The 27,303-nt window shown below is 36.7% G+C and overlaps 1 protein-coding gene across 17 annotated transcripts in view; it reads right to left on the bottom strand.

The window, feature by feature from the left end:
* The window catches only part of ROBO2 (roundabout guidance receptor 2), an 873,290-nt gene that overhangs the window by 28,387 nt on the left and 817,600 nt on the right, over positions 1-27,303 (bottom strand). For 11 of the 17 annotated variants that reach the window (XM_048933870.1, XM_048933879.1, XM_048933877.1 and 8 more), the window contains 6 exons: positions 25,626-25,753; positions 20,570-20,851; positions 20,091-20,216; positions 15,514-15,670; positions 9,024-9,284; positions 5,648-5,856 (listed from right to left, as the gene is read on the bottom strand). In XM_048933870.1, the coding sequence (XP_048789827.1) occupies positions 5,648-5,856; positions 9,024-9,284; positions 15,514-15,670; positions 20,091-20,216; positions 20,570-20,851; positions 25,626-25,753 (1,163 nt within the window). The remainder of the gene's footprint in view (positions 1-5,647; positions 5,857-9,023; positions 9,285-15,513; positions 15,671-20,090; positions 20,217-20,569; positions 20,852-25,625; positions 25,754-27,303) is intronic. The other 6 variants (XM_048933881.1, XM_048933874.1, XM_048933886.1 and 3 more) reach the window with 1 other exon arrangement.

Raw genomic sequence — 27,303 nt, forward strand, 5'->3', positions numbered from 1 at the left:
CAACAATTAAAGCAAACAATGATGTTACTTCTGGTTAGTGGACTGTAAGCTGAAGAAAAGCTCTTCAAAACTGCTCAAGTCAGCTAACCATGAAATCTTCACATTTTTTCCACTGGTTCCTGAGCTTCCCTGTGTTCCTGTGTTCCCTATTTGTTCTTTTTTCCTCAGCAGCACTCTGTCTTTGTTTGTTCTCCAGAAGCACAGACGTGGCTCAGTGGACACAAGCCTGCTTCAGCCCAGGCCAGGCCCCTCATACCTCTATGCAACTGCCTTCATATTATGTGCAAGGGGAAGCCTTCCCTAATGGCATCTACCAGCCTCTTGATTCCCCCAATCAGGCACACTTTTGTTTTTCTCTGAGTAAAGGCAGCATAAGAGATGCTGACATCTCTTTCAGATCAACTGTGCATTTTCAGATGGAATGAAATAGGCTTTTAGTGTCTCCTTTACATGCAGCTCACTGTGTGTTCTCCAAGAATGCATTTGAGTTTTTACGCTTTTTGGCAACTGTAAATTTTACTCTTGCTGACAGCAGCAGTAAATGCTTTATGTGGAACAAAATCAACTCTGTGAAATGTTGAACTCTGTTTTCTTGCTCCATAAAATATCTCTTGGTGCTAATGCAAACAGAAAGCTTCTTGCTCTCAGGGAAAGGTGAAGGGAATAGAGGTGCCAGCTCCTTGTAGGCTGCATGCTACAGCTTTTAGTGGCATTTTGCCTACAATTAAAACACTACTTTTTCTTTGGACGGTGTAATCTTGCTCTACTTAAGGTAACAAAAAGTCTAACGCTTGTGAAACAAGATCTGCTCACAGCAAACCTAACATTTTTGAAAATTCCACATAGTACTTCTCTGCATGCACAAAAATCTACATGCTTAAAGATGATAACTGATGTCACTGGGACTTGTATGTGTGTGCTTCTATGCTTTCTTTCTTAAAAGCACAGAGCACATGCTAACATTGCATGCCTCCTCCTCTGCAGGCATTCTGGTGGAACATGACCAGGCTGCTCAGGTTTGTCAGATGTGGATGAAGTTCCCAGGAGCTGATGCTGAAATCTTCCAGCCCGTGTACAGGAAGAAGGCATTCATCTCCTTTAGGTCATAATTATAAAGAAAGAATGACCACTAATTTTAATGGAAGTGATTAAATAAAGGGGAGCAACAGTCATTGTGTCATTAGATAAAAAAGAATAATGGAAGGTGCTGAATGCAGAATATAAATAAGATCATACTTCAAAAAATTGACTTGAGCTTATACTTTACAGCATACTTCCTCAGAGATGCCCCAAATATTGACCATATACACCTGAAATAAACACTTCTTTGAGAGAGAAAGGGGGAAGTGGTGTTAAACTCTGAGTAAGTGGAGTCAAAACATATATACATATCTGACACTTCAGAAGTCCAAGCATAATTAATGCTTTTCATAACCATGTAATGAAAAATGAATTTATGCCACTTAACCAAATTTATCTATGTTTACATTTTCAATCTTTCAAGATTTTTTGGTTTCCATATTGCTGAAAAACACAACAAAAATCTCAAATTTATTCAAGCTGTTAGAAAAGAAATGCACCCAGAACATTAAGTAGTTGCTCAATGCAATAAAATACTATGATAAAGTGGCATCTTGCTGTGTCTCTATTACTTCTTCAACACTAAAATTAATTTATGATCAGTCATCAATTCATTTACATGTCGTTTTATGCTAAATCCATCCTTGCTGATGAATGCATATCCCTAGATCCATTAAGCTAGAGCAAAGTCTGTGCTTTATAATATGACCCTGCTAATTGTTGCATTACCATTTTTATGAGATACAAAAACTACCAGTTTCCTATTTTCTGCGTACATATTTAATCCATGAAACACATTCTTCCTATTAAATGCAATCTAACTGCCTGCTTATAAAATAGAATCTTCTGCAATAGGCATTCCTATCAAAATCAATACAAATATTGAACTCTGCCTTGATAAAATATGGCTCACCAAAATGATTCTGTGCAATTTTCAAGAATTATTCCATTTGTGCTCAGATGCAATGAATGAACAACTTTTACCATCCAGTGATCACTAATTCTTTTAATCAAGACTGAAACACATCAAGAGATTTTCTTCCTTGCTACATTATACATCCTATGGCAATCTTAATAATTTCAAATCTACATAATTTTATTAAAAAGAAAACAAAACAGTTTTGTTATACATATGCAGTGGTACTCTTCACAAGAATATCACCCTGCTTCTATCAGTTAAGTAGGAAAAAAGCCTGTTCTAATGTCCATGTTAGTCAATGGGTTTCTCTCTCCCCTCAGTAAGTTACTGTGTATTAAAAGTCAGTAGAAATTTTGCAGCTGCTCTTCAGGGTTTTGTTAGTTTGCTTGTTGTTTGGTTTTGTCTGGTTTTGTGTTTGCTTGTTTCTTTAAATCAGAATCAGGAACTTAGCACCCTAGCAAACCATGCTGGGAACAAATCAAAATGTGGGCTTTACTTTCTTATTTTGACCCACAAACAGTCAAGCCTCCTTGAGTTTGCTTTGCAATATCTGGAAAATGTTAAGATACTGTGCATTCCTCCTTGCTTTTCATTCTGTTATACCTGTCAACATTATGTCTCTGCCACCTGCAAAGAGAAAACCTTAATAGTGTAGATTAAATCCCTGTCTGAATCTTCAGTTAACTGTAACTAAAACTCAAGAGCTTGGAAGACAACCTGATTTTTAAACACTTTATAGGAGCTACGCTATGTTTGTAGTGAAATTTAGCAGTTTGAGCTTAGTTCACCCAGTGCCAGCATTTCCCCACTGAGAATCCTACTTTTGGTATTGGATGAAAAACTCAGCTCAGCTGTGAAAAACAAAGTACCATTGCACTCCAGGAGTGGGTTCCTTCAAGTCATCACTGGGGCATGCTAATATCCTGCTCACACTACAGTAACTCTGTCAACTCTATTCTGGGCAAGTCTGGATCAAGAAATGCCAACTTAGTTTTCATACAGACACTGAACTCACAGGACATGCTTAAAAATGTACACAAAAACGGCTTCTTTAAGGTTAGCTGTTCTCATTTCTCTCAGATTTTTAATGTTTAAAGTAAAAACAAACTATGTCAATTCCTAGGAAGATGCTGGTTTAAATCATCAAAAGCCCTGTAAGAAGCAGCTTTTATTTTCTCAGTTGAAGAAAAAACAATTTAGTTCTTCAACAGTATTCTAAAAGCAATCAAGTTAAAGAAAGAGAAACAGCTTAGAAACAATGGATGCAATTTCTTTTATGCCCTCTTTAACACTAGCAAATGCAACCTGGATAGGTTAGCAGAAACAGATGCACAAAATTAAAATTCTCCTTTGAAACAACTCCCCTAAATAAAATAAGCAATTTCCTTCCATCTCCTAATAAAAAAGCAAGCCCAACTCAGAAAATTGAGGTTTTGCCCACATAGTAACTAAGAAAAACAGAAGTAGTTTTTTTTTATTCCAAGAGTTTGCAATTTTATAGATCATTTAGAACACACTGGATGTATTTTTGCAAGGTTATAGTTTCATAAATGTTTTATGTCAATCTAAGTGTTGGCTGTAAGCTATTGGGGTAGCCTGTCATTTTGCTTCCTTTCTGGCTGCACAGTCCCCTCCTGCAGTACTAGCAAACACATTGCCATGCAGTGAACCAGATCGAGGAACAGATCCAGATAGGAATTAAACAAGCAAAGAAAAGAAAACAAAAGGAAAACCTTAATTTTCAGCTAGATGAACCAAGATCATGGTGATGGTGGGAACAAGTGGGTGTGAATTTGATCTCTTTGCATGCATTCCCAGCCTACATTACCAGGTTCTGCTCAATTTCTTCCAAAAAAAAAAAACAACAAAAAAAAAAACCACCAGTTTTTTTATACCCCAATAACAGAACTACTCTTACAACTAAGAAGAAAAAGCTTGATTCTTATTTGTAAAAGCATAAACTACAATGGGCACAAAAGTCTTTGAATCAGAACAGAAATACAGCTAATCCTTACTTTGCATGAGGTAGGTTAGTCCAAAATATTAGGGGAAAATGTAGATGTGCAAAACACTAATTTCCTGATTAACAGTTATATCAGCATTGACATCTTAATACATATCAAATGGAAAATATATGGCAACCTGTTTGTTTATTTCTTTAGTTATTTCCGTTTTACTGATGTAAAGCCCTTACTGCATTCCTAATGGAAACAGTTCTGAGCCATTAGCAAGATATGCAAAAATATGCAGAATTATAGCCTGAAGGAGATTACACTAGAAATTCAGGCAAAGTGACTTAACATACTTATGTGCTAATAAGTTAACCTTCTGGATTCAGGGATTTAAACTTTAACTCTACAGTCTTCAGTTGGACCTGAGTTTCAAATCACAGCAGTAGAGCTACAGTTCTTAAGTCTTAATTAGATTGGCAAGCAGTCTGGCCCTAGGGTGAGCTAAAAGTCTGGAAAGTGGGATAAAGCAACACACTATTTAATTCAACAAGGGAAAAGAAAGGAAATTATAAGTATTGATGCTCCATTACTGTCATATTCCTGCAGTGTTTTCAGAATAATAATGTTTAAATAAGGATACAGAATCCTTGAAATTTCCAAAGTTCACAACAAGGAGAAGAAAATAAGCTGTGCTGTTTTAGTAATGCCTCAGTAAGCCAGTCTCTTTGCAGGTGCAATTAACAAGCTAGTGTTCTTCCATAGAGCTCCAAGACTGAAGAGGCACCCACCAACTGTCAGGAACTATGGGCACATCTGGATCTGCAATAAACCTGAACATTATGTGTACAGTACATTGTATAGAAGCCCAAGTCCAGCCTTGGGAGACTCCTAAGTCCAAGTCCATTCCTAAGGGGAATTTGGAGTTACCTTAAAAAGTTCAATGTGTCCATATAAAGTCTCCATTAAAAAAAAAAGGCATATATTTCACTGCCTGTACTTCATCAACAGCAATTTTATTTATTCAGATTCTGTACATTAGTTTATCATACTCCTCTAGGTCCCCTTTGATGATTCCTGTCGTAACTTTCCAATGTATGCAAAGGGAGAAAAGCAAAGATGTATCAGAATAATTAAATACCTCAACTGAAAGGGAACAATTACTAAATTCTTCAACACAAAGTAGGCTCAAAATACACTTTTTTTCCAACATAAATGTTATATTACACTACAACTAGATGTTGTGCTGATCTAACTAACTATGCTTATTTTGAAGTCTTCTAATTTCTTCATGTTCATCTGTGAAAGCATTTACCCAGCAAAATATCTGAAAATTATTTAAGATAACATTTTTATGCTGCTCCTGAGGTATGAAACATATATTCCAAAGCTGAGGTCTTCCCTCTCCTTTTTATGTAACTGGTTTGCTTCTCCAGTAGAGTGAACTTTTCATGAAAGCTAGGTTATAATTGAGTTTTCTTTTGACTCTTTAAAGCTTTTTAAAATTCATGAATTTTCTTATCATTTTGCAGCAACACAAAGTATTTTCAAATCCTTCTTTAACTTAGCATTCAATATTAACGCATTTTAAATGTTACAGAAATAGAGTGGAATAAATTTTCACTTTAAAAGTGTTTGTTTGGTGATGTATTTTCCTGTGAGGAACAAGCTGGTGTTAGTGTTTACTGTGTTTGGTTACCTGTCACAGAGCTGTCTAAATTGTCCATACTGGAGCCTGGAGTATGCTCTAGACCTCTCAGTGGCCTATTGATTTCTAGAGTTTCTTCTTCGATATCATCCTCATCATCGTCTGGAACATCTGTTTCCAAGTCTGAAATAAGGTTTCCAGATACATATCCGAGGGGTGGAACTGGTGCCTGAGGAGGTTGTGTATTGCTTTGGATGTGCCTATGCAAACAGACAGGAAAAGGGCATCAGAATGGATGAGAGTTCGTACTTTGTGGTCAGTAGAAGATAAGCCTCTCAGTAAGCCTGAAACAGATTTACAAAACATGCTTATTAGCTCAAACTCAAGAAAAATCAGTTGTTATTCACCATAGCAGAGTATCTGCACACTTTTCAATATTACATATACTACCTCTCCTATAAAACAGGAAAGGCTGATTGTTCTTTAACAGGTGAGGAACTGATGTACATGGAACTGGGTAGGAAGTCCATGGAAAAGCACAATTCCAAATCCCAACCCATTATATGAATGTCTAACCTTACATTTCACCTTGCAAATCAGGCATTTGAGCCAAAATTAAATTTCACACCTCTGCCTGAATAGACTCAATGTTCTGTCGTAAAACTCACCCTGAAGAGAAGGAAATGGCCTATAGGACAGAAGAAATTTTCAAGTCCAATGAGTCCATTATCAAAAAGGAGGTTTCATTTTACTTCTAGTAGTTTAACTGAGTTAATTGCAGCAGTATTAGGGAATGCGTGATTACTGCATGCAATTAAAAAAAAAAAAAAAGGATAAATAAAGTTAAAAAAAACATCCACAGAATAATTACACAACCAAAGCCAAGCACTGGGTTTGGAGTTTCACTTATATGGTTCTCTCAGAGGAAAACAACCATCAGCTTTCATTGCAGCATTTTCTACAGCGCTAGAGGTACACAGCAAGCTGTGCTGGGGGACCCAGACATGACTGGCCTTGGCATAAGTGTGCGTATGGGGCTTGAATTTGCTATTTCAGCCACGTGAGAGCCCTTGGATATCTGTTCATGAGGTGCTGTGACCTGATATCAATTGACAGAATTCTGGATGGGATCCAGGACTCCGCTGGTCTTATGCTAGGACACCAGCATAACAGAGAAAATTGCAAATGTCACCTGTTTGGCTACCTAGCTCTCATACATTTTCACTGAGCTTCTGCTGCTGTTTTATTGCCTACATTTCATAAGTACGGTAATTCTCTTTATTCAAACAATCGTTCTTTTTTTTTTTTTTTCTCATAATGTTACTCTACTGCATCAGAGAATGTCATAGTAAGTGTTATGTTGGAATCTCTTTCCACCTTTGTGTGTAGGCTTTAAATTGTTGCTTAATCTGAAGCTTATTTGCAGAGCAGAGACTGTGTTTCTAATATACAACCTCTTTCTGATTAACAGCTCTTGAGTATTTTTCTATCTGGACACCAGAGTCTTGGCTATGCAGTATTCAAAACACTGTGCTAAAGGGCACTGTGATCTAACACCCTCAATAAACAGCATGATTAGCTCCCCATCAAGCAAAATACTTAACTATATGCTTAATGTTAAGCATGTGATAGAACAATTGAAGTCAATATCTCATGTACTTGTAGTTAAGCATATACTTAAGTGATTTGCTGGATCGAGGCCATAATGATTACATACTTTTCTAGCAATCTAGTAATGTGCTTTTAAATTCCTAATTGGCTGGTCTCTAAATATCTCTTCAGTTACTCCTACAGTAATCTGATAGGTCTCATCTTTTTTTTCTTTCTATACTGGATAGACTAAACTTGAGAAAGAAAAACAAAGAAATCTTCCTTCCCACTTCAGGCAGTGGAGGATTTTCCTCTGACTTTGAACAGCCTTTGCTAGACCCTTTGGCAGCATGGTGCATCTCCAGCCAACCAGTCACCAACCACCTGTATTTGCAGCTCTCAATATATACCCCTAAACCTGCAGTAATAACCTAGCATGAAAATACAGGTTTTTAACTGTATTATTTTTCAGAGTTTCATGTGCAATTACTATGTTCTTAACAGGAGAGTGATGTTAAAATCTCCATATTCCTAAGTATATTCCAAAGAAAAAAATCTGTATATTACTATCCCTGTTATGAAAGTCCCTGATCAGTTTTCATTTTTGCAGATGACATTTCCTGTCAGCTGCTAGAGGCTCTGCCACTGCACCCTGTCTCGTTACCCGCTACCAGTCTGGTGCCTGCACTTTGCAGGGTGTAGAAAGTGTAACAGCTGCAAAATGCAGCAGCATTGCCTGTGCAGATAGGACATGTATCTGGGAAGCCAGCCACCTTTAGCAGGCCTAGTTTAGCTGCTGCCTGGGATTTGGGTCTGTCCCACAGTAGGCTAGGCTCCATGTTTGGCAGCATGGCACTGTGGTGGGACCAAAGTGCCCTGCTGATGGAGTGTAGATTGCAGAGAAGCCTTCAGGCTTCAACAGAGTCCAGGGAAAACAGCTGGCTTTGATTTGGCATGGCCTTCCTACCTACCTGGTCTATTTATGGTAGCTCAAGCTGAATAACTTTGCGACTTTATTTAACAGTATGGAAAGCTGCTTCCCTTCTGGCAGCGTGCCACTCGATAACTAGCTTCACTTCTGTCCTCTGAGAGTCTCAAGCTTTGTCTGGATAAAAAAGTTTCTAAAGGACAGCTGCCTCTTAGGGAACATCCAGAAGGCAACTGACCTTCACTGCATTCCCTTCTGGTGCAGATGACAAGTTCCCCTTTCAGTCCCCAAAGAGATTGCTTCTGTTTGTTTTACAGGGGAAATGTTACTGTGGTATTTGCTTGCTCTTCTCTTAAATAGGCATAAAGCACTCTGAAATGCAAGATACGCTCTGTAAATTCTAACCTCCTTCAAGTCTTTTCTGGGTTTTCCCTACGTATCAGAAATTTTCCTGGTGTTTCAAAATACAGCCAGATATACAAATGCATCATTCTCATGTGATAAAGAGTAAAAGCTGCTACACTGCTATTTCAAGTAATTAATATTATGTTAATCAGAGCTTTAGTCATTATTTTTGAAAATTCTGTAAAAATCATGTCTTCTGCTAGCCTGAGAACATTGTAAATGGTATACAATTTGTCAGTAGGTGGGTGATAACTATTCAGTATAAGCAAAACTCCAGAAGAATATCATTTTTTTGTCTTTTTAGTCAAGTATTGTGATTTAAAAAGCATATTTCAACGTTTATGGCCTTTGCACTACAGATACAGTTTTGCTATTTCCTGTTCATTTTATAGTTTTGTAAACATCAGCAAAATGTTAAAAAGAATTGATATTTGTATCACTCAGGAATAGATTAATACTGTGTTTTCATTTCCCAGACTGCAAGTTTCCCCTTCAAACATTTACCATGTCTGCTTTGCTATATCAAACTGGTAGGCCCTGGTTAATTCATCAAGGTGGGCTTGAAGCATTGGCTGCATCTCCTCTCGTGGAGAAGGCGTGAGTGTTGCAGTTGATTGTTGCCCAAAGGAGATCGCAGGCGATGAAGCTACTCCTCGCACAGGAGGTGTGGGAACACGATCATCGTCTTCTTCAAGCTCATCCTCCATGCCCTGATGGAGGTAGGTCTGAACAGGCAAGGGTGGACACCAACCATCACTGTCATATCTAAAATAAAAACCAAGTAAACTTAGCATATGTCAAATCTGAGCTCTGAAGTGCAGCAGCAGGTATACAAGGTTTTTACTGCAGTTTGATTCCTCAGACACAGTGAATTTTACTGAATTAATTAATTAATTAATTAATATCTTTTATTGAAAATAAGGTCATATTTGCTTCAGTTCTCCTTAGTGATTCTGTTTAATTTTTCCCACAACTGCTAAGCAACTTGAGTAAAATGTGCAACAAAAATAATTACAGATCCATAATCACATTTGTTGATGGTAATAACATTACTCCACAATCAGCTACAAAAATTAACTCACCTTCTCAATCATTAACCTAGGAGAATGCATTGAAGATTGACCTAGACATGAAAATAGGAGCATTCTTAAAAGACAGAATGAGCTTTATAGGTGAGCTTTATAGGTAGTGACTTGTATCCAGAAGAAAGTCTGGATCACACAGTCACAGAATGGCTTGCATTGGAAGGGACCTCAAAGACCATCCAGTTCCAACACCCTGCTGTGGGCAGGGTAGCCACCCAGCAGATCAAGCTGCTCAATAATCCACCGAGCTTGGCCTTGAACACTTCCAGGGATGGGACATCCACATTTTCTCTGGGCAGTCTGTGCCAGTGCCTTACCACTCTCTTGAGTGAAGTTCTTCACTCAATACCTAACCTAAACCTCTCCTTTCAGTTTAAATCCACCTCCTCCTTACCCTATCACTATCTACCTGCATAAAAAGTCAGTCTCCCTTTTACTTGTAAGCTCCTTTCAAGTATTGGAAGATCACAATGATCTGTACTTATGCGCTTCCTCACATCCACCTCCCCCTTTATTTGTCTGCAAATTTACTATTTGTTTTTAGTTTGTAGCCTCTATAAAAAGCAACACTTTCCACACAGTTTCCTCACTCTGTCTTTCTACATAGTATATATGTATCTTCCATGATGTGTAATACATTTATGCAGCACTTGCCTTAGGCATATGCTATGCAGCTGTGCCAACAATAAGATACACTTAATGCACAAGTTGACAGCTCTGACAGCACCCCACATCCTAACCAGACTTTTCAGGGACTTACCTAGACAGAGCCAAATTTCTGAATACTTCCAATACAGCTCTTCAAAGTACATTAAAAGGTTAACAACCACCAATACTCTTCCACACCAAATTAATCTCTCCTCATATATATATATATATATATATATATATATATATATGTTCTAACAGGCATTACATTTATCTGGTTCTATTTTTGATCTTTCATCTGGGGGTTAAGAGATGAAGCTATATCTGATCAGGATTAGAAACAGATGTTTTATATTCTTATGTAAGCTTTGCCAGATATTCAATCCTTTCCTGTCCTTGGCTTCATCATGGACCTTTCAGTTCGGGGTTGTATTACAGTACCATTCTAGGACCCTGTCCCTTAGAGACATCATCGCTAACCAAAACCCATAGGTCCTACTGCCTGTTCCTATAGCTTAAGCACTGCTTCTCCAGACCAATGCTCTAATCCAAACACATCTTCTGCTGAGTACACTTCTGCTAACAGAACTCAAATCTCAACGCTATCTGTTCTTCCCATCTTCTGCACGTCCAGCCAGTCTGCAATCCCTTGAGTGTCTTCTTAACTCCCAGTGCATTCCCAAATATCTCAGGATAGACAGCTCTTTTGAAAAAACAAGTAGACAACCAAAAGCTCTCATAGCTCCTTCACTGTCAAATCATCTCATACCCTGAAGGCCATTCCCAAGCATCATCTAAGTCACTTTTCAACTTCAAGGTCTTCAGACAGTGTACACTTTTGGTCTCAATACTGCAAACAACACATTGAGATTAATTTCTTGAAGTAATTTAAAAATACTCCTTTAAGGTTCCTTGTTTTGTAGGAATTATCAATTTACCTGAGAAAAATGAATCACTGACAGTTTTCTCATGTGAGGAGCTGGGTTTCAAAATGGCTGAGAACACTGAGACAGAGAAGTTTCATAACTCATATTACGAACAGAAGATTTGCTTTAAGCAAAAACGAAGATTTCTAAAATTAACTAAATGCCTTTTCCATTTTTCAAAAGTAGGCCATACTTAAAATTACAGATTCAGGACAGCTAAATATCTGACTGAAAGAGCTGAAAGCCTGTGGAAGATGTAGCTTGTAATTAAAGCTGGTATCATTTTAAATTTATATTTAGATGTAACCATGTGCAGATATGCAGAAATATGTATGTGTACAGAGGGACAAGTGAATGCTGTGTCTTAACACTAGGTATTAGGAGCTATTGGATGATTATCTGTTCTCACAACAGAGAGTTTAAAGAAAATGTTAATGTACATTAAATTCCTTAGGAGACAGTCTATTAATAGCTTTAACTTGTCTTTCCTGGCCATATTCACTCATGACATTGACACCTGAAGGTGAGGAGACCATCCTAACTCATGCTGTTAAAAATCTGCAGTGCAATAACTCTGTTACTCTCTTTCAACCTCATGCTTAAGTGCAATAGCATCTTCCTTAAAAGGGACAGGGCTGAAAGAGACTCCTTAGTGACTTTACAGTAGTGCATAAATGAGCTTTGGAGGCACTAGCCTTTTGACCCTGCTTGTTTCAAATCCCCAAATGTTCAGCTTGACAGTCTATTTCTTAACAAAAAGATTCTGCACAAGTACAGTATTTTCAACTAGTTTTGTTTCTTTTTTTTTTTTTTTTAATAGAGAGGATCCTAAGCCTGAAGCTCAGGACAATGAGATTCAAAATCTCAGGTATCTTTACAACATAATGTCTGAAAAGTCACCAGCTCTAGCATTCAATTTACCAAAAATAAATCTGAAAGAAAAAGCAAGCAAACCTAAAGGAAGACATTGTGACTGCATCTCATACAAATTATACAGTTATTTAAACTTCTGGAACTAGCATAGTGAATATTGGTCACATCCATGTTTTTTTTTCAGATCCTTGGGTAAATACAACTCAGAAAAAAATGCACTCAACTTTTTCAACTACTTCTTATTAAATCTAAAACCCTTAATTTCACTAGGAACATCTGGTTGTAATTTCATGATGATTAATTTTAAGTCCAGTTGACAAAAATGGATATGTTTCTAACAATTTTTATTTTAATATTAGCAGATTTATTTTATATTCCTCTTTTTCTCCTTGCTAGTTTATTTCACTTTTATTTCATATCAGGGATTCTTCTTCAAAATTAAAAAGTACAAGTGATAGATAAAGGGAACATTCTATAGGAATTCTGTTTCAGTACACAAATTGTTGCAGGAAAAAAAAAAATCCTTCTCTAGACCTTAAAAGAAAGTATTTTGTTTATATAAAATGTATTATCATCTATACATGCTCTCAATAGATATGTTTCTAAGTAATTTTACTATCATGCACACTAACAACCAGCAGCTAATGCTCCATTTCAAGTTGTAATCAGTAGTAGGAAATAAAAATAACCAATCATAATTGTGGTTGGCTTAAGATCATGCATATTACTGGTGAAAAATACAAAGAGATGATGAAGAATAATAAATAAACATTGTGTTATTGTCAAGTGTATAAGATAAAACCAAGCAAAAGCATCTTCTCTAAAAAAAGCTAAAAAACAAAAGGAATGTTTGACTGACAAAACAGTAATTTCAAAGACTGTGAAGTATGTGCAAGTGGAAGGGCAAGGAACAAGCAGAGAGTCTTAGAAGGCCAAGAAAAAGGGGAAAATTTCACAGGAATGAGTTTGCTAGGGAAACAGCACTAATAAACAGACTGTCTTCACAGGTTGAACTGGAATTAAGTATATCCCCAAATCCACCATGTTGCTTACAATGACTGCTTGGATTTGCATGTACATCTTTTGTTATACTTGTTGAAGTTTATGGAAAAATAGGCGTGAATTTAACAACCTTGATTCTTCTGGGGAGAAGACAGTAAAGAGATTCAAGAGTTGTTTTTTTCTTCCTTTTATGTTTAAGTGACGCAACTGCTTTTCTTTCTGAAAGATTGCTTTTCTGTCATTGCTACTGTAGATTGTTTCCTATAATTTATTAACCAGAAAGACACTAATGTTGATTTCTAATACATAAAATAAGGTGTCAAAATTGTTTAGTTTATTTGGGATACTCATGCCCACAAATCTCACACTTGAATTCAAGAATCATAGGAAGAGATGCACAGAAAAATGAGTATTTACATTCCAGATTCCTTGTTTTATTGTTCTTAATAATCACTTTTCATATCACACTGTGAGAACTTTATTAAAGTTTTTAGTTTTTCTGACTAGAAATTCATTTTTCAAATGTAATTCTCAATATATGTATGTTTGCATATAATTAATTCTGAAGTTAAAACACAGTGAACTTGTCATACATAGTATATATCAGACAAAAGGAAAACAAAACAGTTTAAACAATTAAAAAGAAAAGCATTTTTTACAACATTAATGGAAACATAATGGAAACATAAGGAATGCAGTCTGTGATGAATTCCATTTTAGCATTTTGAAATCCACAGAAACAACATCGACCCCCTGAATACAGAATGGCCATTACTAATAGGTAGGGTTCAGTGAAGCTTTTTGCAAATTACTATAGCTCAATACTGACACTGTAAGTCTAATCTTTAGTTCTATATTTGTCCTTGACTTGTAAAATACACATTAGAAGATCTTGTTATAATCACTCTTAATGAGATACCATTAAAAAAAAAAAAATACACCAAAAAAACCCCACCAAAACAAACCAACATATAAAAGAGTAATTTAAAAGATAAGGAAAAAACTGAATTGATAGGAACCTGCAAGACTGGTGATTACCTTATTCTTAAATACAAAGTGTTGTCTTGGTGACCAATGTAATTTCTTCTGGCAAGATAACAGATATTTTATGCAACTGAGAAGTGAAGCTCTGTGTCACAAGGGATTTCTCTGGATGGTGTTTCCATTTAATTTTTATGCTATTTCATTGTCGTTGAAGAAAATCTGAGTTGATCACCTTCTATAGCTTAATTATTTTAATGAAGTGGCTCAACGTATGTTTTAAGGACATAAACTGATAATTACAAATACTAGATAGCTAAACCATCTTGAATTTATTTTATTTTTATATCAGATACAGAAAAAATGTTTATATGAACTTCTTTTTCTTGATATTTCAAAAAATATTTACAACCAGTAAGTTTGCTCATTTTCCTTGATATTTATTTTGGAATTCTACCTCTAATATAGCCTTCATTTTAAAAGGAACTCCACTGACATACAGTTAGCTACCACTCGTTTTAAAAGTCAAAAATTAACCTCTAAATCTTCTGATTTTCATCATAGAAGTACTTATAAAAGAGATAGCACTTGAAATATTTTTATTCAGTATAACTATTAAAACAATTTTTAAAACACATACTTCATCATTAGGAAATATTGATTATTCCATATATTTAAGCAGGTAGATTTGTCCCAGAAGGAACTGCAGTGATTCTCATAGGCACCAACAGAGTTGATCACAGTAAACTATTTTTCTGATTTTCCTCCAGAGTTTGATAATCTGCAATTTCATATAATTTCACTTCATAGAAAGCATTCCATAGCTGCACTTTGTGTAGAAAATGTATCTTTCCTCTTATTGCTTTTTATGTGATTTTTTTTTTGTCCTTGAGAATAAGTTTATGATATTCAAAGATAAGTGAAAGGTTCCAGAGTCTCAAGAGTAGTTTAAATTAAAAGAATACCTACAAATTTCCTCAACTGTGAAGTTTCTTCTAAATGGCAATGAGAAGGTTACTACCAACTGGTTGATCTTTTAAAATCAATACAATTTTATATGTATTTTTTGTTCTGTTGCATCAGACAACAGAAAACAGGCAACATCAAACCAGTGAAAAAATACAGTCCATGTTATGTCATCCTTACTCACTAAGTCCCATAATCTACAAGCAGCTCCCAACAAAATTCATCAGGCTAACTGCGAAGTGAAAGAAAGTCTCAGCATGAGTAAGCAGAGAAACCCTACATGATGATGAAACAAGGTTGATTTTATTTCCATCTTCATTCGCTCTCATGAGAAGCTAGTCACACAGTCCTCCTCCATAGCCTTCAATAAGTCTATAGGAAAAGGTGTTCTCTTTTTTAAAACAAAATAGAATAATGTTGTCATTTGGAAAAAACAAAAAACAAAAAAACAAACCAGAAGCCTCATCTCCACAAATCACAGACTTTTCTTCAAAAGAAAAAGAAGAAAATTACCCTGCTTCTTGTTGATCTACCCCGTAGTGTTCCAGCTCTGTGCCTGGGAGCGGTTGCACAGGAGGGGGTGGGAGGGGAACACTGGCCCAGTTTGAACCATTATTTTTCTGAGGCTTGGCAGTATTTTTGCTTTTCTTCTTTTTCCCTCCTTTGCCACCTGCAAATCCAAAAAGAAAAATAAAATTTTTGAGATATAATGTGAAAAAAGGTAGGTTTTTAAATTTTTTTTAAATAGAATTCTGATTCCAGATGGCATGCCCCAAAACAGAAGATACATTTATGTCTTAGCAGAATCAGCACCAGCATCCTAATGTTTTTACAAGGTTAAAAATAATAATGGAAAAATATTCAGAATAGTTAGTTAAATCACTTCTTTTTAAAATGTGAACTGCATATATTTGCACCACAGTAGTGCACAGTCAAGGAAAGACATATCTTGCTGCTTCAGGAATACATTTCTGATTTATTCATGTGTTCTTTACGATTTCTTGCATTCACTGATGGATAAAAATATAATAGACCATTACAAATTCTTTGAAATGTCAGAAACAGAAATGTGTGCTTATAACATTGTTTTTCATGGTTTCTTTCTGTGGAAAACACAGAGGTTAAGGACACAATAAAAATATTGTTATTAAGTTTAATTTTTTCAGCTTGAATGACATATATGTAGTCAAAACAAAAAGAAACTGCATTTTGCTGATAGAAATTTATCAAGTTTCATTGTTTTAAATATCAGGAAGTCTTCTGCAGTATTTTAGAACAACTTGTTTCACAGGATTCAATTACCTTTATGCCATTCTGGACAACAGGTTCTATTACTGATGTGGAGCTCTAATGGAACAGCTAGAGGAAATGAATGGAGCAACACATTTTACTTAAGCCCTTTTCTCTTTTCCCATTGTTTTTATACCCACTTTTCCAAACGAGACATTTCAATCTGTGGGAAAATAATTCTACAGAAAAAGCTCCCTTCCCATTTGTTTTGCTTCTTGTATTTTGCTCTGATCCTTTTTTTCTAGTCAAGAATTAATTAGTAGGAAGAACGAGACAAAAAATATTTCAAATACCTTGACTGCTTCAAGATCCATCCATTTCTGTTTTATTAAAACTCTGGATTGTTGGGCAGAAGAATGGTTTGTTGTACGCTTTTCTAGTGGGGTACCTAGCTAGCAGTCATTTGGGCCTTGCCTGCTGCAGAGAGCTGCAGAGAGCTGTCTAATCCAGCTACCCACTACCATCTCATGCTGCTTTATAAGGATCAATCAAAAAGCAAATCATGTAAAAAATTCCAGACAGAAATTAATCAGAAAAGCTACGACTGATTTGTCAGGCAGGGTGGCACTCTGTGGCACCATCTTCTTTGCCATGGTCTTAGCTTTAGATATAGAGACATTCAGAAAGAGGTGCAATTTTAGCATGAGATAAACACTTGTCACAGATCTCAGCCCTTGTCACTTGTCTTTTCGTCTGAGAGACACTGGGAGTGAGGGAAAGCTGAGGCTGAAGCATATACAAAAGAAGAACATGAATTTAAGTGTTTGAAGGATAAACTTTGGAAAAGTCAGCAGGATTAGGAACAAACAAGAGCTAAGGCAGGAGTGCTTTTCTGGGAGGAAAGCACAGGCATACGTGTGTTGCTGGGGCATTTAATCTAAGAGTATCTAAGAGTATTTAAGGAAGAGAAATGGAGAGGAGCGTTTAGAGATTAGCTGATATGGAGAGGGAGATTTTAAAGTGTAGGATCTTGGTAATCTTAGGGGATTGATAAAACAAAAGCCGGATGTGCGAGATGTTACTATGAATCCAATTGGATTTGAGGGGTTTTGTAGATAAAGGGCAAATACAACAGAACTATAAAAGAGAGTGAGGAAGAGCTGAGGAACTGCTCATATGAAATAAACAAAAGAAAGTTCAAGGTCATTACTGGTAGGGAAAGAAGCCTACTCTCTACAGCTAGGCAGAAAATTCTCTTCTCCTATCCCCACGGAGAGAATTATTCCACTGCCAGACTAGTGGACCAGATACCTAATACATGTAGTACTTGATGTGTGTTTGAAATATAGAAGCCTTGTTCCCCCATAGCAATGATGCTTGTTATTTTAGTGTCTTCTCACACTGAAATTAAATTATATTGTTTACATCTCTAGATGACCCAGCTTCTGGAAAAAGAATTTACCACTTGATGAAATGATCACAGCAACAAGTTAAGGTTGTAGATGTGATGCACAAAGTACAGCCACAAAATTTCCCTACCTAACAAAGCAGTTGAGTGTTGAACTATTTTCCATTCCACAGTGGGATAAAATTTCTCATGACATTCACTGGAGATAGAGAGAGACTTAGAATAATCTTTAGAACTTACATGTACTTACAGAACTACCATCTGAGGAATTGAAAGAGTAAGTTCCCTGCTCACCTTAATGAGAAAAAGGTAATCAAAACTGGATTCTGACTACAGTAATGCTCTAATTGTCAGATTATTTGAAGGTCTTCCTCAAAATCTCATGCATTATAAACATAGTCTGCATTACATAGATAACAAATGGGCAAGGGAGAGCAAAATACTGACAACAGTCTAATACTCTAACAATCATCTGAGCCATGGGACATCCAGTTGTGATCAAAGCATGTGTGATCTGCTCATAGAAGGACAGGCTACCTGAAGTCTCCACGTTTCATCACAAATTCTACTTTAAATTAAGAAATACTACACAAAACACATTTCACTTGAAATATTTCTTCGAAGTCCAGATTTTGATCAACTGACATTTTTGTAATGAAAACCACTGATTGTATTTTCTCAGAAAGTTCTAAGGCAGTTGTACCTGTCAACACATCTAAAGTGTGATATTGACTTCTACACATACGTACGTACCTCAGCATATCAAATCCTGTATTTTCAAGCAGTCCCAGGTGCCAAAAAACCTCTTGCCAGTACATATTACATACAAAAATCAAGAACCTTTCTCGTAGGATTGAATGAACTCAGCTCTCACATACCTTTCCATCAGTGTTGTAAGTCTATTTTTCTATCTCTTTCAAGTAAGCTAATATTTCCAATGAGGACACAAGATTTGCAAATAAATTTGTTTATTTGAATTATGGGCTAGCGTTTGTAGGCTTCTAATCTAAGCATACAGTTTGAAATAGGTGTCATTTAAGTTGACATAAAAAAGCTATTTCTAGAGTTGATCTTTTACTGTGATGATTGCTCTATGTTACAGCAGAAATTCAAAAGGCTATAGGTACAGTAAGAACTTGAAATTGAATTCTTGCCGGCTTACTCCTATTTTTGTTAAGTAAAATAGCAGGTTTTAATTTCTGGCTTTTCAATTTTCATCTTAAAAAAAAAAAGACATAATTATACATTGGTTGCTCTGAAAGTAATGCCTCCAATTTATTTCCATGGAAACTACAACAGATACACAATAACACTACTTGCAAGAAAAAATTCTTAGCTACAAAACAGTTTTTGAATGTAGTCACCACCATTAACAGATTTACATGGATGGGCTGATTGAAATACTCTTCATTTCATAGTGTGACAGCTGTGCATGGCTGTCTGGAATTGGCTTGTCTTTCATGTTTCTGTCAGCAACTCCTGAAATGCACCATCCTCCACTTTACTGTGCTCATGTCCATTGTTTGCTCTCTGTAAACATTCAGAAAACATTGGAGGATGTCAAAGGGTGCCATTTTTTCCACAATGACCATTTCAGTGACACACCTTTGCCGACACTCCCATGTCAGACGCCATTTTGCCAGACTGCCTCTCTGCCACCATCTGTCATATGACAACAAAATGTAATGGAGTGTTGGTGGGAATGTTCAGCCTCTACTACCATACCACCAACATCCACCTCTGACATTGTCGGCCAACACAATGAAATAGGAGACAAAACTTTTGGAGCAGCCCTTGTATGAAACAAAAGCAACAAGTAAGCAAAATTAAAGAAATCAAGTAAAAAGTGTATTTAAATACAATCACATGTACTATAATCATTTTCATCTGTAAAAATGTGTTATGTTTCCAATATAACATGCAGCACACATACAAAATTTGCATTCTCTTTATATGTAGACTTGTTGCACTTTTTGCAGCCTCAGTCATCTTGCAGAGCCTAATTTTATTTCTGAGCTGCCTGATTGAAATACAACGTTTAGAAACAGCTCATGGGAGTGGGGAACCTGTTAATAAATCAACAAAAATATTAACCTCCTCAAGAAGTTTGTTGTGGGTATGCTTATAAACTGAAGGACAGTGTAACTGCAGTATAAACTGTGCTTTCAGGGAAAGAACATGACAAGGCAAGGTTTCAAACTGTCCTGGCAAGTTTTGGGCACAATGGTTGAGAGGATTCTCCAGTGATGTTCAAGTAAGTTTTGCAAGAGACATTTCTATGCTTTTTTATTTATTTTCTTTTAGTGGAGGCCAGTGGGTTATCTTTTGTTGGCAGTGGGCAGGCACTCTCATACTTATCCGCAAAGTGCCTCTGGGAAGTTTGTTTGCCTCCCTGGCTAGCTGCTGACAAACACCCCTCCGTCCCTCACCCACCCATAGCTGTGGAACCAACCTGAGAGGCTGCCACTCCTTTCGGAGCTGTTGTGGGAGCTGGTGGTGCTGAAATCCTGTGACTGGTTGTGTGGCAATCTATTAGCCAATCCCTCAGCCACGCGGTAGTCAGGGATGTAAAGCAAGGCTAAGGGTTAAAGGGCAAAGGTCACAGTGGCATTGTGTGATTAGTTGACAGCACAGGCACATGCAACACATGCAGTTAGCAAGTCAAGAGCAGATGTGGTGGGGCCGCAAGTTTTAATTTAACTTATACCTTTCCTAGCCTAATGGAAGGCAGATGGGTTGATGACTATCACAGCACTAAAAGCACAGAACAATATATTTTGTGACTGTGAGGTTCAGCATGCATGCAAGATACATAAGTATTAGTTCTGGTAAATATGAACTACATCTCACATACTACTTTTTTTTTTTTTTTTTCTAATTCATGAATAGATGATACAGTATATAGTTCTGGAAAATATGAGCTGTAATTACCATTGTTGCCTTTGCCTTGTTCTGGTAGAGAGTAGCCAAATCCCATCAGGTCATTTTTTTGCTGAATTGAGCTTTTCCACTGAGGATCAGGTAAGTCGACTGCCAACTCATGGATGCTGTTGGAATGCAGGATCTGGGTGGTGGCATATGGCGTAGCTTGCGTTATTTGGCTGGAACTGTTGTAACTAGTTTTTGTCGTGAAGTCAATGCTGCTGTAAATGGCTCCATCAGAAAGCATAGTAGCAGTTTTATCTCCTTGCCCTGGCACTGGTGGCAACACATCTGTGGTGAGCATAGGAGAATGAAACAAATCATTGATGCACAGGAAGCCTGAAAGTATCAAGGTTTAAGATGAAAAATAAATGTGTCATTTTGCACGTTTGCATTTCAGCTGAGACAAGTCCATGAACCAACGAAGGGAAGATGATATACAACCATTGCCAACCTATCAGCATCTGTGACAGGCCTACCACTTGTCCTTCACGTCTCACTGCCTGAAACCATCTTTTTTTCCCATACTTTCAACTGCAAAAGTGAAGTTTGGAATATTTCTCTACTGAAGAATGTTTTCAATTGTTCATTCTATGTCAGAACCAACGTCTGGGCTTCAGGGAAATGATAAAAGGAACAAATTTACAAATCACAGAGGAAACATTCCTAGCAAATATGTAGCAAAAATCTTAAGTGGATGCCAAAGCTCTCAAAGTAATTTTTGAGGCCATCACCTTACTTTCTAGAAGTTTTATGCATCAGCTTATCTAATTTTCTTTTCAACATTAGTTAGCATATTTCTCTTTTTCAGCAAAAGAAAAACCTGACAAAAACAAGTTGTTCCTGAAATGTGAAAAAAAAAAAAAAACCAAACCCTGTTATTCTGAAGGGATTTCAGTGATCAGCCTCTTAAAACGGGAAAGTATTCTTAATAATGGAGTACAACTTGTTCAAATACTCCACCACATTTACCTGAAAAACAGTACAAAATGTTTACCTAATATCTGTTGATTTTTCTACATCTTTTGAATCCTATCACATACTGCAATTTGTATGTTTAATCAGTTACATTGGCAGTCTCTCTCCTTACTGAAAACTGTAGTGACATTTCTGGTGAAATACTGGAGTTGGAAGTTGAGACTACTGAAGTGTGAAGAATCTAATGACGACTGGCATGATGTCTCAAAGAGGACCATAGCTTGGCAGATAAACCCCCTCTCGCTATTACAGAGGTCAGTATTTCAAACACTGATTACAATATATTTAGATTCTGAAGCTGAGTGGTGCAGTTGACATAATGGTAGGGAGATATGCCACCCAGACACACTCAAAAAGAGGGTATGTGAGAATCTAAAGACGTTTAACAAGGCCAAGTGCAAAGTGTTGCACTTGAGTAGAGGGAATCCCAAATATGAATACAGACTGGGAGAAGAAAAAGTCTTTGAGAGCAGCCCTGCTGAGAAGGACGTGGGATGTTGGATGAAAAACTGGACATAGGGCAGCATTGTATGCTTGCAGCCTGAAAGGCCAACTCTATCCTAGGCTGCATTAGAAGAGGGGTGGCCAACAGGAAGAGGGAAAGGATTGTCTCCCTCCCCTTTGTGAGGCTGCAGCTGGAGCACTGTGTCCAGGCCCAGTACAGAAAGGACGTGGAATTGTTGAAGTGGATGCATAGAAGAGCCATGAAGATGACCAGAGGGCTGTAGCACCTCTCCTGTGAAGAAAGGTTGAGGAAGTTGGGCTTGTTTAGCTTGGAGAAGAGAAGGCTCCAGGGACCTCATTGGGGCCTTCCAGTCTTTGACGAGAGGTTACAGGTAGAAGGGACCATTTTTTTACATGATCTGATAGTGAAACTGATCGTTTAAAATGAAAGAGAGGAGAATCTACTTGTTAGAATAGTGTATCATTTATATGCCATTTGCTTTATATAGCCTGATGGCAGAATTGGATTCCAACTGGAGAGTAATTGATATAATGCATACTCCAATAGTGAGGACGTTCAGATCTCATTTTAGGTATCAAAGATGTTTCTATATATTTTAGACCTCACAAAGAAAAGAGAAGGGTTTAGAGTCATTCCAGTTTCAGACACAGGTGCTGTGCAACCTGATAGAATACAATTGGTCTCTTAATGTCTCAGGATTTTTCTGCCAATAAGATATGATAGCACAGCTTCCTTCCTCCCATTCCTGTTTATTTTTTTCCCTAGGTTGAAAACCTACATCAGAGAATTATTTTCTACTGCGTGTATGTGAATGTTTTAATATGAAGTCTAGCATCTGCAGTCTCAGAGTAACAATGTAGTACCAATTACCAGTCAATATGGCAACAAGTGCTCAGCAAATAGATTACAGGAAGATTAAAGTTGGTTGTAGAGGTACATTTTTTTTCAAACAAGAAACAACAACATAGGAACAATCGGGAATTATATTACATATCTGCAGAAAAATTTGAAGTGCCAAAAGAAGTTATAATTAATGCATAGTACAAGTCATATTTCAAAACCAGTTTATTATTATCTATCTACAAGTATACAGTGTGTTGAATTCATGTATGCCCATGTATTTAGGGCAATATACAATCACAAAATCATCTATATGCAAACACTGCATGAGATGTGAGAGTCAAGTGCACTCCTATCTTTCATGTAACTCATCCACAATATGAAGACTTGACCTTTCCACAACTGATTTAATCAAAGCATAGTGAATCACAGAATCATGGGATAGTCGAGGTTGGAAGGGACTTCTGGAATTCATCTGATCCAACCCCTGTGCAAGCAAGAACACCCAGAGCAGATTGCAGATTACCAGGACAGTGTCCAGGTGGTTTTTGAAGATCTCCAAGGATGGAGTCTCCACAATGTCTCTGGGCAACCTGTGTCAGCACTCAGTCACCTGTACTGCAAAATTATGCTTCCTGATGCTTACGTGGAATCACTTGTGTGTCAGTATTTGTGGTCACTGTCTCCTCCTAGCATTGGGCACCACAGAAAATAGCAAGGCTCCCTCCCTTCAAGCATTTATACAAATTGTTAAAATCCCCTCTCTACCCCTCCCCCCCCCCAGAAGAAAAAGCACTCTATAGTTCAGACTGAAGATGGACATTCGTTTCCCAATGGACATTTCCCACTAGACCATTCCAAAAGCTCTCTAATATCCATTTTTCTTTGTAACTCTCACAATAATTTCAAATGTTCTAACATACTTTCTGAGGGAATATCTTTCCTGTTGTCTCAATACTATTTTGTGGTCTTCTGTGATTCCAAACCTAACCTCTGCTTACCACTCACAGATTTGCTCTCCACTGCATATCTAGCATATAATGCAGATTTCATTTTTAAAGACAATACTGTGACAGCCTTACTCAGTTTCTGCTCCAGAGTCATTGCCATCTTACCATTTTCAAAATTCTTACAGACCTCTAATACTAATCCAGACCTTTAACCCAAAGACACTCAAGTTCTATCTATGCTAGACACAACTACATTAATTTGCACTAAAAGATATCTGACTTCTGATCCATCTTTAATGCAGAAAGCATCCAAACTCAAGTGCTGAAATAGATAGGACTAAGTGAGCCCCAAACCCCCAGAATAAAAGTATGATTTGGACTGAAAAGATCATGGGTATAAGTAAGCTTCTGAAATTCCAACTGTTGCATTTCCTGGACAAATTTGGAAGCTATGCCTCACCCACCCTCAAGCCCAAAGTCTTAAAACATACTTCCAAATTAAGTCTTACAGAGCCAAATACAAACTGATAATTCTTCTGCATTATGTGATCTCATTAAAAGATGGAAAAGTACCAAAGAGCTTTATTTTCAAGAAATTCACAACGAAGAAGCTGGCAGATATTCAGTTATTTTATAAATATTGTCAGACACTTGTTTACTTTATAATATTTTTGTAAGACAAGAGTTTTAAAGCATTCTTAAATGGAAAATAAACCCTGAATGTTTTAATATAATTTGAAATCAAAGCAGTCAAACCATAGAGTTTTGCATAGGAATTTATAACCAAAGTGAGAGATTATTTTCAGAGGCAGATTTTGATACAACTCAAAATTATGTTCTTTTCACATTTATCAGTTTATCAGTTTGATAGTCTGATATACTTTCTTTGCATTTTAATGTATTTTGACATACAAAGTTGAATTGATTTTTTTATGCCTTAAAAATACTTATATACTCGTTTGGTTTTTAATTTTTTAATTTTATTTTTTTTAAATTTCAGTCTTCCCCTGAACACCACTATAGAGAATAAGTTGTTATAACATCACAGAAACCAAGAAGGAGATATGAAAATTATTTTGACATTTTAAAATCACAATAGTTCATCCTGAAATTCCCATTTGAGTAAAATGCTTGAAAGAAAATAATCTCTCTAAAGATTCATCATCATAATTACAAATTATTGCCTTCTTTCATGAAGAGCCTCCTACAATTAAAAATGGAAATAACTGCCCCCAAATCTAAATAGTTTGTTTCATGTGTTCTTTCCTCCAATAAGAAGAGAAATTTTTAAACACCTGTGAGGCTTTCTTCATTGATTATGGTTGAGACTAAGAGCAGTCCCACAACAGGAAGGGGATGGTCAAGGTTACAGCAACAGTGCTGGAGGAACATGGGAGGAACATTCTTCCTGGGTTCCCTAAGTTTCTCTCAGATCTTATAGATGTCCTCTGTCCCTGACTATAGTGGTCTACACAGCAGATTGCTCGTGTCCATGCAAAAGGGAACCCATCTGTTTCTCTTGAAATGATTCTCAGACCCTGTCTTACCAGTGTGGGGTAAACTTTATGTTTTAAAGATACAAAAAGAGACAATATGTAAAAATTGTCTTGTATTTACATATTTTTGTTTTTATTGTTTTTACATATTTTACATATTGTAAAAATATGTAAAAAAATGTAAAATAGACAATTTAAAGCCAAGTGTAAATAAAATCTTTAGTCAAATATAGAAAGAACTATAACAGTATGAAAATATTACACAGTCTTTATCTAGGTGATAACAAAGAAAAATCCAATTTTATACTATATGGTGACAATAAAATGAAACCTACCTCCACGACTGAAATTGGCAAGATCATTGGGTCCACTAGAGCTGTTGTTAACTGGCAGACTTGTGGCAGGCCAAGAGTCTGCAAGCCAAGGATAACTGGGGTCACTTGCATTCAACAAACCTGGTCGACTGAAGAAGAATAAAAAAAAAAAGATATACATACATATACACATACAAACAAAATTAAAATATCTGTGAGACAACTCTGGATATAACAGCAGTTGAAGATGCTACATAACTTTCTTCCTATCATTGTGTGTAAGAAACAGTTTAGAAGACTTTAATTTATTTCAAATTAAAATTGTGTAGTCTTTGATGATATAAAGACCTTGAGCAGTTAATTAAGGATATATACAAATCAACTTTGTCAGCAGAAGTGGGACTAGGCATCAGTCGTGATTCTGCCAGAATCCAAATGAACTCCGTTGTCTGTGTGAAATGGGGGTTAGGCAGTACCATCATGGGATCCGAAACCAAGGCCGAATGATAAATTACCACCTCAAGGGAACAATCACTCAAACTGATTGCTCCATATCAGCCATTTCCAGGACTTTGGGCTACTATTTCTTCTTTCCCTTGCATCCCAAATGCACGCCTGTCATCTACAGGCTGGTAACTCTTTCTTTAAGCACTCTTGTATGGTTTAGAGGCGAAGAGGTTTGAGTAGGATTAATGGAAAGTCCACAGCTATCTTTATCTGCCACTACTGCATGGTTTTTATATCACTATAATTTCAAGCTTTGCAAGCAGTATTAAACAGTAAGCATGTTGAAAGAGAACATAAACTCAGGCCATAAGGCACTGTGTCTCTCTCACCCCAGGATAAACAGCCTGGAATTTAGCAAGGCATGTGGATTGTTTGTATTTGTATTTAACAAGGAAAATAAATCATGTCATGTAAATGCCCCCAGCCCTCAAGCAAAATCACCCATAGTCCTGATGCTATTCTAGATTATTAATGCACTCATGAAGTTGGAGCAACACCTATAATCATTGTACTTTATTTCTGATAGGCCCCTGTCTGGTACAATCCCTAAGAGAAACATAAGTTTCTATGGAAACAGCAATAAGAAGACCCAGCAGCTTTCTTGCCATATCCACTAGCTCTCATTAGGCCTTATCTCTTTTTGCTAAAATATTGATTAAATAGGAGATTGGAAGTTATTACCACAGCCTAATTACAATCTCCATATCGGCAAAGGGAAAATAGATGAGGATATATGGGTCTGTTATCAGCTTTTATCAATTTCAATTGAGTAGCCAAAGTTGTGGAATCTAGTCCTGTCAATCTACAGCCTATTCATCATCCATGAATCATTTATTTTGTGATCGATTAAGTGTAATTGTTCACTCACAGCAATTTAGGGGTAGCCAATAAGGAGTCTTAAACAACAGCAACTTCATTTGCTAATGTCTAATTAATGCAATAAACATCTTGGTAACAAATGAACACATTCCTTGTGATATTTACTATGCATTTCTTTCAGGGCATCTGGGAGATATGAAACATCTGGGCTTGATTCCTCCAAAGTGCACAACAGATAGATCATTAAATCTTGTAGTAAGCTACTTAACTCTTTCTGTAATTGTCGGTCTTGCAAATGATTGTTTATTCAAGTGCATTACCTGCAGAATTTTCAGATTCCTAATTTTAGAAATATATGTAATGGAAAGACCTT

This window comes from Lagopus muta, chromosome 1, assembly GCF_023343835.1.
Source record: "Lagopus muta isolate bLagMut1 chromosome 1, bLagMut1 primary, whole genome shotgun sequence".
NCBI lineage: Eukaryota > Metazoa > Chordata > Aves > Galliformes > Phasianidae > Lagopus > Lagopus muta.